Source organism: Erpetoichthys calabaricus, chromosome 8 (genome assembly GCF_900747795.2).
Source record: "Erpetoichthys calabaricus chromosome 8, fErpCal1.3, whole genome shotgun sequence".
Classification (NCBI taxonomy): Eukaryota; Metazoa; Chordata; class Cladistia; order Polypteriformes; family Polypteridae; genus Erpetoichthys; species Erpetoichthys calabaricus.
In genome coordinates this window covers 86,479,555-86,492,590 of record NC_041401.2, presented here as the reverse complement: position 1 = coordinate 86,492,590, position 13,036 = coordinate 86,479,555, and the positions used below count along the sequence as shown (strand labels likewise).

Genomic DNA, 13,036 nt, shown 5'->3' with positions numbered 1-13,036 from the left:
TCAATGCTACAATCAATAACAACTACAATACATCCTATGAATGCAAGTTTAATGAAATACAAACAGCGAAAAGAATTAACAAATAAGTCACAATTACAAAGTGGTGAATAATCAGAGACTGGGGTGGGTTGGTGCCCTGCCCGGGATTGGTTCCTGTCTTGCACCCTGTGTTAGCTGGGATTGGCTCCAGCAGACCCCCGTGACCCTGTGTTCGGATTCAGCGGGTTAGAAATGGATGGATGATTAAACAAAGACATTGAATATTCTTGCAACAAACAAGAAAGATTGGTTACCAAATAAATATGTACATATGTGAAATGTGTGCATTAAAATCTGAATTTTACAAGAATTATTAGTTTCATTTGTGTGAAATACACTCAATCCTGCACCAAATTTCATGGTCTGATGCAATGTTATTTAAAATGTACAAGACCTTGTATAATTGGATCACTCTATTCCAATGTATTTGTTTATGTGAATGTTTTTAATTGAAGTTTAACTCTTGGTGAATTCATAAGGCCGGTTGTAAACATAGCCTGTGTTAAGGCTCGTACTAGTGATTCAAGTGAACAAAATATATTGGAAGAATCTTGCCATGCAATAAACAGTGAAGACACACAAGAAAGGCAAACATCAGGACAATACATATACAATCAAATACTTGCTTGCAAATACCATGCAACACCAAAGTGTCATTCTGATAAGCAATTAGCAAGTTAAATAGCAAGATTACCTAACCATGAATTCACTGTATAGTGGCAGATGATTGTCTCAGAGATGACTAATTAAATCGCTTTCCCCCTTTCGCTGCACTTTTCTTTTTGCTTCTTCTATAGACATGGTAGCCATATTCAATTAATTTCTCAGCCGTTTTCAGTAAACCAAAATAGGACCATACTTAGAGGATTTAGTCCTCTCTTTGATGGGTTAAAAGTTCTGAACCACTGTCAGTGCTGTCCACCATAGTTATACTACAGCAATAGATGTTCAATTTTCTATGCGTGCATGATTAATTACAGTTTAGCAAATGCTTGATAGTGTTTTTAAGCACAAGCAGTGTTTTATAAAAACATGGTTACTGGCAACAGTTATAGTGAAAATTAAAATATGTAGTGATATAAAAACGATCAGGAATTTCACTGTGGTCAGTTGTAGATACTGATAACTGTCTCATCCCATGTGGGGGAATAACAAAATGCTGATTAACAGATTAAAGGAAAGTACAAGTACAGTATGGTACAGGTGAGGATTCAGGTAAGCATCTATCTAGGATGGATTTTTTTCAAAGCAGGTACACTAACCATGTTATATAAGCTGTGTTCCAAATTGAACTATAACACAAGTTTAAAAAAAATATATATAATGCAAAAAACATACATACTGACACCAGCTCAACTATAGAAATTTAAATTTTTAATTGTATGTTTCTATAGCATCTGTCATAATGCAAGGCATTGCTAACACTACCACACTGCTGCAAGTCAGGAAATGTCTTTGGATAGGATGTCAGTCTAGTGAGACAAATACAGTATTAAAGAAATTAAAGGCACTTTTTCATCTTATTTTCTTATGACAATACATTGAATGACAATAGTTCATTGTTCTTTCCATTCCCTACGTTTCTTCTGTGGATATGCACACTAAATAAATATGCATCTATGACTATTCATAAGATGTAAAAAAAAAAGACTTTTCACACTTAGTTCTCTCTCATGTCTTCTGCTTTAGATAGAGGACGATGAGCACATAATGTACCTTTCACTAAGTAAACAATGACCCAGTGTATACTGATATGGATACATTTGTAATTTTTTTTTTGGTTTTGACCTTCTGATGTATCCTTTCAAAAAACACTCTTCCAAAGTGTGTACATTTCGAAACACAAAGTCTCACTTAAAAGTGTGAATGAGGTAAAGGGAGCTTGGTAAGCTTATCTTTGGCAAGCTTATAATTATTTTAACCTTTAAACGTAGTTGCACTTCATCCTCTGACAAGATAAATAACCTTTAAAAAGCAATATGAAAATATGTAGACTAATGTGATTTGCTAAGTGTTGTGTATATATAACACCGAATGAAGGATTGAACTCAGCCCTGAACAGAACATTAATCCAGTATCTATCACACACACACCTCCTGAATCAATTTGAAGGTGCTGTTTAACCTCGCCTGCACATGTTTGAGATGCAGTTAGCTTTGCAGCCTCACTTCTCCAGATTCATGCGTTCTAATCTCTCTCTCACACATACACCCTCTGTGTATAGCTTGCTTGTTCTCTCTAAGGGGTTTCTTCAGTTTCCTCTCCCCTTCAAAAGAAATGGTCAGCTAATCTGACTGCTGACTTTAAACTGGATCTTTGTTAATATGTGTGTATTGATGTTCCCAAACTGAACTGGATTATGCAGGCTAGTAAAACAGAGTTCACTACAGGCTGCTTCGTTGAAACAAGAGCAGATAAGATGATTGTGTGTGAAGTTAGAATTAAAAAACTGTTTATGTAACAACTATGTATGTACCAGCAACGCTAACTTGTCATAAATATTGTTTGGGCAAAAAAAATAGTAATCCAACAGTAATAATAATAACAGCAGAAACACTACAGGTGCTGGTCATAAAATTAGAATATCATGACAAAGTTGATTTATTTCAGTAATTCCATTCAAAAAGTGAAACTTGTATATTAGATTCATTCATTACACACAGACTGATGTATTTCAAATGTTTATTTCTTTTAATGTTGATGATTATAACTGACAACTAATGAAAGTCCCAAATTCAGTATCTCGGAAAATTAAAATATTGTGAAAAGATTCAATATTGAAGACACCTGGTGCCACACTCTAATCAGCTAATTAACTCAAAACACCTGCAAAAGCCTTTAAATGGTCTCTCAGTCTAGTTCTGTAGGCTACACAATCATGGGGAAGACTGCTGACTTGACAGTTGTCCAAAAGATGACCACTGACACCTTGCACAAGGAGGGCAAGACACAAAAGGTCATTGCTAAAGAGGCTGGCTGTTCACAGTGCCCTGTGTCCAAGCACATTAATAGAGAGGCGAAGGGAAGGACAAGATGTGGTAGAAAAAAGTGTACAAGCAATAGGGATAACCACACCCTGGAGAGGATTGTGAAACAAAACCCATTCAAAAATGTGGGGGAGATTCACAAAGAGTGGACTGCAGCTGGAGTCAGTGCTTCAAGAACCACCACGCACAGACGTATACAAGACATGGGTTTCAGCTGTCGCATTCCTTGTGTCAAGCCACTCTTAAACAAGAGACAGCATCAGAAGCGTCTCGCCTTTGGACTGCTGCTGAGTGGTCTAAAGTTATGTTCTCTGATGAAAGTAAATTTTGCATTTCCTTTGGAAATCAAGGTCCCAGAGTCTGGAGGAAGAGAGGAGAGGCACAGAATCCACATTGCGTGAGGTCCAGTGTAAAGTTTCCACAGTCAGTGATGGTTTGGGGTGCCATGTCATCAGCTGGTGTTGGTCCATTGTGTTTTCTGAGGTCCAAGGTCAACACAGCCGTCTACCAGGAAGTTTTAGAGCACTTCATGCTTCCTGCTGCCGACGAACTTTATGGAGATGCAGATTTCATTTTCCAACAGGACCTGGCACCTGCACACAGTGCCAAAGCTACCAGTACCTGGTTTAAGGATCATGGTATCCCTGTTCTTGATTGGCCAGCAAACTCTCCTGACCTTAACCCCATAGAAAATCTATGGGGTACTGTGAAGAGGAAGATGCAATACGCCAGACCCAACAATTCAGAAGAGCTGAAGGCCACTATCAGAGGAACATGGGCTCTCATAACACCTGAGCAGTGCCACAGACTGATCGACTCCATGCCATGCTGCATTGCTGCAGTAATCCAGGCCAAAGGAGCCCCAACTAAATATTGAGTGCTGTACATGCTCATACTTTTCATGTTCATACCTTTCAGTTGGCCAACATTTCTAAAAATCCTTTTTTTGCATTGGTCTTAATTGATATTCTAATTTTCCAAGATACTGAATTTGCGACTTTCATTAGTTGTCAGTTATAATCATCAACATTAAGAGAAATAAACATTTGAAATACATCAGTCTGTGTGTAATGAATGAATCTAATATACAAGTTTCACTTTTTGAATGGAATTACTGAAATAAATCAACTTTGTCATGATATTCTAATTTTATGACCAGCACCTGTAATAATCCTCAAACTGGCATAGCGTAGGAGAGACAGATGCGGCACAATAAAATTAAGAGATCAACACCTCAGCTCTGAGTTTTGACTGCATTGCTAAGACGGATTTAATTCAAAGTGTAAGTATTTCTTGAACATCCATCCATCCATTTTCCAACCAAACAAACTTACATTAAAACCTGAGTGAAAACTCTACAAATACTGTTCTTCGATATTTCATTCTTTGGATATGGTAGTGTTTGAAGGTAATGAGTTTTATGATTATGTTAGGCTAGTCAGTTTAATTCAAGGTTCTAAATATAATTTAAATACAATTTGTGGGGTTTAATGTGCTTCAGAACAGGTCATCCACCTGAAGCTAAGCATGTCTTGTGACTGGCCAGTACTGGCTTGGAAAACCATCAACGAAAAGCTTGGGTTACTGCTGGAAGAGGTGTTGATGAGACCAGTGTGTGTGGATTCCAGTGCCCCATAAATATGGTGCCATCCTTGGGATGAGATGTAAATCTGAGGTCCTGACTCACTATGGTCATTAAAGATTCATAGGCATCTTTCAAAACGAGTAGAGTTTATCCTGATGTCCTGGCTGAATTGCCCATCACAGCCCCATCCATTCTGGCCACCTAATTATCCCGTGTCTCTAATTGGCTATCTCTCTCACCCCTTCACCATGTAATAGCTGATATGTGGTGAGCATACTGGAGCAATAATGGCTGCCATTGCATCATCAAAGGGGATACTACACATTGGTGATGGTGGAAGTGGTTTACTTGTGTCCAAGTGCAAGAAAAGTGCTATATATGTAATTATTGTTGTTATTAAATCATACAGTGCTGTCACTATCAAGCAGGCCGGAGGTTTAAATACAGAGCTACCCTCTCTAAACTTTAATTATTTTCCTCTTTAATAATAGCTTTTTCCACGTATTTGACACACATTCAGCCTTTTTAGAGGAATATGAAAAATCAAAAAAAAAAAAAGGCTTGTGGGTGGAAAAGAATTTTTAATGTAAGACAAGTTAAGAAGAGCCACCCATCATGGCAAGTCATTCATCTTGTTTAAATGGAATTTATTGAGTTTGATACTGTGTAACACGGAGAGTATAGGAAACTGTGCTTGAGGAATGAGCTGCTGCTGATGCTGCCAGTATTGGCTCAGACCCCCAACACAACCAGCAGTATGAATATATTGAGGGGGCTTGGAAACTGGTTAATAGATGCTAGCATATTGTATAAAAGCTTTCTTAACTGTGATGTCTAGATGTCTCTTGCTCTCAGTTTTAAATGTGATTTATTTAGCTTCTCCTAGAATTAAGAATTAAGGGTTTTATATTTCACACTCCTATAAAGGAATTTTAAAGATCATTTTCTAAAAGCAGATGAAATTTTTTTGTTTAAAAATTACAGAATATCAGGAGTGTGAAGATAAGTAAACCTAAATGCTTTTAGTGTGTACACACATAACAATTACATAAATAAATGTATGTAAAATAACACTACAAGAATACTACACCTAAAAGTTTTTAAAATTATACCTGTTTAGTATTGTTTTCATTTCTCATTGGTTTGTTTCAGTTCTTGATACTCTGTGGTACTTGGAACTTCATGCTATTTATAATTTCCTATCAGTATGAATTATAAGCAACTTAATACATTTTAAGAAAATTTTAAAATGTATGTTAATCTGAATAAAATAGTTATTGATGCATCTCTGAAACCAATTACAGCTTTTTAAAGCCATCCATGTTGTCAGATGAAGTTAGATTTTTAAATAGTAAGTATGTTTGCAAGTGTACTGTCCCAATGATTTTGTGCTTGTGTTTTTTTTTCTACAGGTAATCAACCAAAGTGATTCTGGTCTTGCCGAACTAGAACTTTTCCCACGATACTTGCTTTTTCTTCGGCAGCAGCCTGTAACACGGACTCAGCAATCCAACATTTGGGTTAATATGGGTATGATGAGCCTGAGAATGTTTCCTCAACATGTTCCAAGAGGTAATGTAAGAAAGCAGCAAGGAAAGACAAGGCATGAAATCTGCTGGATATCTTCCAAGCTAAAACAAAATCGAATTATTTGCTATGAGATACCAAGATTTTAACTGAGTTAACTAGTTGATACTGCTTTAGTGTTAATATGAATTTTTGTGACAAATTAGTTGTTTTTCTTGGCTTTGAGTACTATCAATATATGGAATTGTTATATAATTTTCATTATATAGCATAATTTTGTAGTGAATTTGCAGTTTAAACAATTTTCACATACTCTTTCCCTGCCACTCCAGCCTTTTTTATTACTCTAGAATACTTAAAAACCTCTTAACATTTGAAGAATTAAGGGTGACATAATTGCCTTTAATTAATAATTTGTTTCTGACATAAGAAAGAGAAATTTTTTAAAACCCTAAATCCACATTCCAAAGTAATTAATAAAAACAAAAAATTGTCGTGTTTAATTGTCTGCTTGTGATATTTGTTAACATGTGCTTTGCAAGCTTAGTTCAAAGTATCATTTGTATGTATTACGGTAGCTTCCCTTGGATATTTACAGATATTAAAACAGAAGTTTTTAACTTCAGATGTTTCTCTCTTAAACATGAATAATGCACTTTATTTTGCCCGTTTACTGCTTCATCCAAGTGTCACACTGGTGGGAATGATGTTGAGTGTCTGGGAAAACCTATTGTTCCTATTAGATTTATAATGGATTCCTAATATACTTCCTGCTTTTTATTATGAATACAAAATGTCTGTGTTTATAAAGCCATATTTTTGGTACATATTGATGTGCATTTCTTGCTTTTATTTGGGCCTCTGCACAGGTTTAAGGTCTAATAATACACAGTGTAGCTCACCTTAAGCATGACCTTGCTTGTACCTGCTAAACAAGCTCGGACAACTTCACGGCGGGTGGACAGTGAAAAGAAAGCAGTTCAAGCAGCATTGTGCAAGTTATAAAATTTCCTATTTGTTAAGTGATGATTTCCATTTTTTATTTTAAAATAATAAATCACAAGGTGAGAATAGAAAAGTGAACAATTGACAAAATATAACCAGAATAAATCCCTGGTAGCTTTATAATAAGTTATATTTATGAATGGCCATTTTCATTTGTGAAATTTACATTCAAAAGATACATTTAAATGAATAATCTAGCCAAAATTTTTTTTATATGTTACATACCCAATGCAGTATTTAGTGGTGGCTAACAAAATTGTTTAATCTCATGTTTTCATGCAAAACGAAAATAAAGTTTCTGTTAGGAAGTGTGTCTGTCATGACCAAATCCAAATACTTGGTCACTTTGAGCTCTTTCTGCTTTAGTTTAATATATTGTTTTCTGCAAGTAATTTATTTAACAATATTTTAGTAAAAATAATTTATAGCATTATGAGAAAGAATACAATTGAATGACTTAACAGGTAAATAGTGTGACATGAGTAATGCAAGAGTTTTTTTAATGAACATTTTAAAAGTTGTTTGGGGTACATACCTCTTTTATGAGAACATTTTTTTTGTTTTGTCCTGCATTAAAACATGAGAGTAAAAGATGAAAAAGTTTATCACTACAAACAACATTGTTTAATTAACATATAAATATATTATAAAATATTTTTAAGCATTTATCAGTACTAGAGTAATACAAAAATATTACTTTTTAACCCATCAAGTCTTTTTTTTTACATTTTGTGCTACTTCTTTTCAAATAGAAAGATCTATATAATAAAATGTCTTTCTTTTAATTGTTAAAGACAATTGAAATTGTTGATTCCTGCTACTGTGTTTGAATCAAGTAATTTTTCTAAACTAATGTATTGACAAATCAGTTTTATTTGCCTTTGTCTTTTCTTGCTGCTCTCTTACAACTAATCCTCTTATTATTGATTGGCAATTGGTTTGCTGCTTCTTTTTTAATTATGCTTTTCATGTTTTCTTGGGATTCTGAAAGTAATGGTGATTATTTATTTTTTGACTATTTTGAAGAGTTGATTCCTATTATCAATGAAGTCCACTAAAAAGGTTATATTGATGTTGAAATTTTTTTTGTTTTTTTTCCTCTCAGACATCTTTGCAGGTGCAATTGTTCTGAGATTTACGACCTGAAATTTTTTTTGAATAATTCAGCAGTAAAGTAACAAATACCTAAAACGTTTATTGTATTACAGTTTTAAAAAGTACTAAAGTTGAAACCTGTTACAGGTTATCAGAATAGGACAAATAACAGCTAACAGTGCCATTATGTCAAGGTATATTTACACTACAATTTTACGCTTATCAAATCCTGACAAATTGTACCATATGTCACAGTCTGGTGAAAGCTATAGTTTAAGTACACATGATACATATGAAAATTTTTTTTTCTGGATATTTTATGTGACAAAGCAAATGCTCTTGCATATTCAGCTCCAGCTTTTTATATTCATATATACAATATCCATTGCTTCCACCTTACAATAAAAGTTAATTTGCATAGTGACAATGCTTAATTAACTATTTTAGAATAAGCATAGACTGAGTTTGAAAAGAGTTTTTAATTTAAACTTTTTAAATTGGGAATTTTTATTTAAATTCTTCATTTTAATATCTGCCAAACTGAATGATTCTCAGTACTTTTCAGTCCATTGAGGGGAGAGTGCTGGGACTATGTTGATGTACTGGGGTATTTTCTTTTGTTCATATCTGTCTGGAGGCTGGGTGCCTTGAGACAGAAGCATTGGCTGGGCCACAATATCACATATACTCGTGCATACATGCATACATAAATACAGGGAGCCATTAACAACTTTTTCCTTTCCATAAGTAACAGTTTGAAGTCACTGTGCTCTATTGAGTTGGTATTCTGCAGTAGGTGGTGCAGTTGTTTAGGATTAGGAGGATAATAATTTGCTTGGGGTTTAACTGTTCTAACCTGATGTTTCTTGTTAAACATGTCAGAAACAGCAGTGCATTTTAGTAAATGAACATATAAACCATCAACACTTTTAGAGTTTAGAACCATATTTGTATTTGAACTGTATCTAGCTTTGTCCAGGTTACCTGTTGACTGCCTGCAAAGCTCAGCTCTAGGTAAGTAAAAATAAATATAGAGTAAACTATGGAAAGTAAGGTCAGTTTTTGAAGGTAACAGTTATCTGTTTGATTAGATTAGGTAGCACTTTGTTTGTCCTAGCATTCAAATTAAGCCTTTTGCAAAAGATCAAAAAAGTTATAACAAACAACAACAACCCCCTCAAATACACACCAGAATTACTAAACAGAAAAGAAAAACTTTTGACTTGGCCAAAGACCAAAAACAAGCAGTTAGAGTTAGACATTATACAGGCATATCCATATTACTAACCGAGAATGCTAAACCGGATGATGGACGCAGGCACATCCGGCAATGGGCCGTAGCTGCAAAAAGACGTACTGCGCAGGCGCAAAAAGAGTCCGCGAGAGTCGGCTGAGGAGCCGAGAAAGGCGGACAAAAGAGGGCGAGAGAGGCGGATGGGACAAAAGAGGGCGAGAGAGGCGGATGAGGGGCCGCGAGAGGCGGACAAGACCACAGAAAAAAGGAGTGAGCACAGGAAAAATGGAGAAATGAGGCGCAAAGAGCACCGAAAAAGGAAAAGGCACATAAAAAAGTATTCAAACGCAAGCAAAGCACGAAACACATTGCACACGAAACTAGACCCAAAAAAAAAAAAAAAAGAGGCTCGCGCACAAACAGCAAGGCACACCCCCCCCCCCCCCCCCTACATGCACCGGACGGGACACACACCAAGAGGGGGATTCAACAAGACACAGGAACACAAAAAGAAAGAAGACGCTCGCGCGACAACAATCCTCAACCTCCCCCCCCACACACACACACACACATCCATAAGAAGTGACACCCAAAGCCACATATTCTAAAGTGAACATCAACACCTTCACACTAGACAGCATAGGTGTCAGCATTGGTGGATCGCCTTACAATAAAGCACTATTAACCGTTCAACTGCAGAAAAGGAAACATATTAACAGTGACTGCGATCCTCCTTATTACTTATCCATATTTCGCATGCTGAGAAAGAAACAAGTCATGAATACACGGTCACAGGTACAAAAACGAAAAGGAAATGATAACAGGAACAAACACATGTACACGAAAGAAACAACAAAATAGACGGCTATGCAGCATAGGTGGATCTCATTACAATAAGGCACTATTAACCGTTCAACCGATGAAAAGGCTCCATATTAACAGTGAGTGCAATACTCCTTATTACTTATCCATATTTCTAAAAGAAAAAATGTCTCGACTCCAAAAACGCAAAGCTCAACTAAAGCTTCTAACTAACGATGTACCTAAAAGTAAAAACTTTATGAACTGCATTAGATCCTACAATAGTTCATTTGCTTTTGCATATACCAGAGTAAATATCAGGCCACCAAAAGGCAATGGCCCATACTGCTTTCGCATATGTGCACAAATACTGCATCGCATTGGAACAGTGCACCCTGAAACAAATCAACAACGCAAATATGCACACATCTACATCCTAGATCCACATTACGCAAACTATCAATCAAAGTGCTGCATCACAACAGGCACGGATTCAAAACGAAACACCTCCCGTCTCAGACATACGTTAATGGCAGCGAAGGCTACAACGGGCTTCTTACACAGCACAGGCAAATCGATTACAGCTCCAAAACAACACGTCCCAAATAATACACATGCAACAACGCGCCTCTCAAACTACACAAGGAAAACATACACCAGGAAAATTCATTCGGATTAATGAATGTCATTTGCAATCATTGTCATTCAGTTCACTTCCCTGAAGAAACAACTGGCAATACAAGTTATACATTTACACGTTGTTGTCAAAAGGGTCAAATTAGACTGCCTCCTTTACATTCATATACTGAATATCTACAAAAGCTTCTAACTAACGATGTACCTGAAAGTGAAATCTTTATCAACTACATTAGATCCTACAAATCGGTATCCACTATGAACATTAACGGTGGCACTGCACGTGACATCCGTCTTGAAAAAATGTTGTTTATTGATGAATGTTCAATGGCATGAAGTCACTTACTCAACACCATTCATAAACTTCTACAAACGTTTATGAATAATAATATTCGATTTGGAGGAAAGGTACTTTTATGAGGAGGAGATTTTAGACAGTGCTTAGCTATTCTTCCAGATGCCATGCACTCAGCTATTGTTCAGTGCACCTTAAAATACGCAGACAATTGGCATTGCTTTCAAAAGATACAGTTAGTAAAAAAGATGCGATGTCCAGAACCAGATCATAACAATTGCTTATTACAACTGAGAGATGGTACACTCACCAATACAGATGGACTTCAGACACATATTATTACAATTCCTCAAGCCTTTATCTGCGACGACTTAGTTACAGAGACATTTGGAACAGCAATCTCATTAGACCAAATGCCCCTTTTAACACAACGCACTATATTATGTCCAAAAAATATTAATGTGGAAAACATAAATACCCAAGTCATTCCATTACTTCCTGGAGAGACACAACTCTTTCTAAGCTCTGACAAACTTGACTCTGATCACAACAATAACCATCTTCATTGACCTTACAAGTTCTGACCTGGAATTACCTTTTACACTTAAACGGCGTGTACAAAGAAATTTTCAAATAAACCTTTACACTGTGCCACACACTTTATTGTTTGCTTTCTATTTGCATCATCTACACCTTCACACTATTCTATATCTCATTCATACATCACGCTCTTTGTCATTCCCAACACCAGGGGTTGGCGAGCGAAGCGAGCAGGGGGCAGAGCCCCCTAGTGTTAGTATAAAGGAGCCCCAGTGGTGTTTCTTGACACATGTCTGCTGAATAAATTGTTGCTTGTAAGTGCTTAATCATAGTGTTGAGAAAGAATGTGCAGCATTATTCATAATTGCACTCACTACTCCAGTAGGTTGAGAGTGTGCCTGATATGAGCTTGTCTTTTTAACTAGTTGGTTGATTTGTTGGGCCTTTATTGAAGTGATATTACTGACCCAAAACACCACAGCAAAAAAAATCTGGCGTATCACAGAGATGTAGAACTTGTAAAGTATGTCACTACCCACATTAAAACAACGTAGTCTCCTAAGGAAAAATGATTCTGCTCTACTGTTTTTTTTTTTTTTTGTTTTTTTTTATATATAGTTCCTCTGTTACTAGACCAGTCCAACTGGTCATTGATATGGACCCCAGGTACTTGTAACAGAGCACCACCTTCACATCCACGCTCTGAATAGTTACTGATTGTAGAGGCTGCTTGGTGCAGTGAAAGTCAATAACCTGTTCTTGGTTTTGCTGATGTTGAGGTATAGACAGTTCATTCTGCATAAAGAAACAAAGTTCTCCACCTCAATTCTATATTCTGTCCAAACCCCCCCCCCCCCCCCCCCCTTAATATACCCCATTAGTTCAGAATCATCAAAGTATTTTTGTAAGTTTTATGACCTGTTGTTATAGTAATAGTCCAAAATGTAAAGTGTGAAGAGAAAAGGAGGCAGGACTGTGTCTTGTGGTGCTTCATTGTTGCCCACATGTATATCAAGCAGAGGCAGTCTTTCAGCCTCACAAAATGTGTTTTGCCTAATAGATAGTCGACTGATGTGGTATAGTGGGTTCATGGCCGGGAAGATAGTGGCACACTTTTAATAAATGATCATGCCCCAAGAAGGTGCAGGCTTCAATTCAGTATGTGTGAGTATGTTTCATTTCATGCTTAATTTGGAACTTTCTGACAGTGCACGTGCCAATTAGGAAGCAGTGGATAAAGGAGCCTGTATGGGACAAAAGGAGAGAATCGAGTGGAAAAATGAAAGAAAAGG

At 36.4% G+C, this 13,036-nt stretch overlaps 1 protein-coding gene across 4 annotated transcripts in view; it reads left to right on the top strand.

Moving 5' to 3' along the window:
* The window catches only part of usp32 (ubiquitin specific peptidase 32), a 229,117-nt gene that overhangs the window by 141,098 nt on the left and 74,983 nt on the right, over positions 1–13,036 (top strand). For 3 of the 4 annotated variants that reach the window (XM_028807041.2, XM_028807040.2, XM_051930804.1), the window contains one exon: positions 6,024–6,183. In XM_028807041.2, coding sequence (XP_028662874.2) covers positions 6,024–6,183 — 160 coding nt within the window. The remainder of the gene's footprint in view (positions 1–6,023; positions 6,184–13,036) is intronic. The other variant, XM_028807042.2, reaches the window with a different exon arrangement.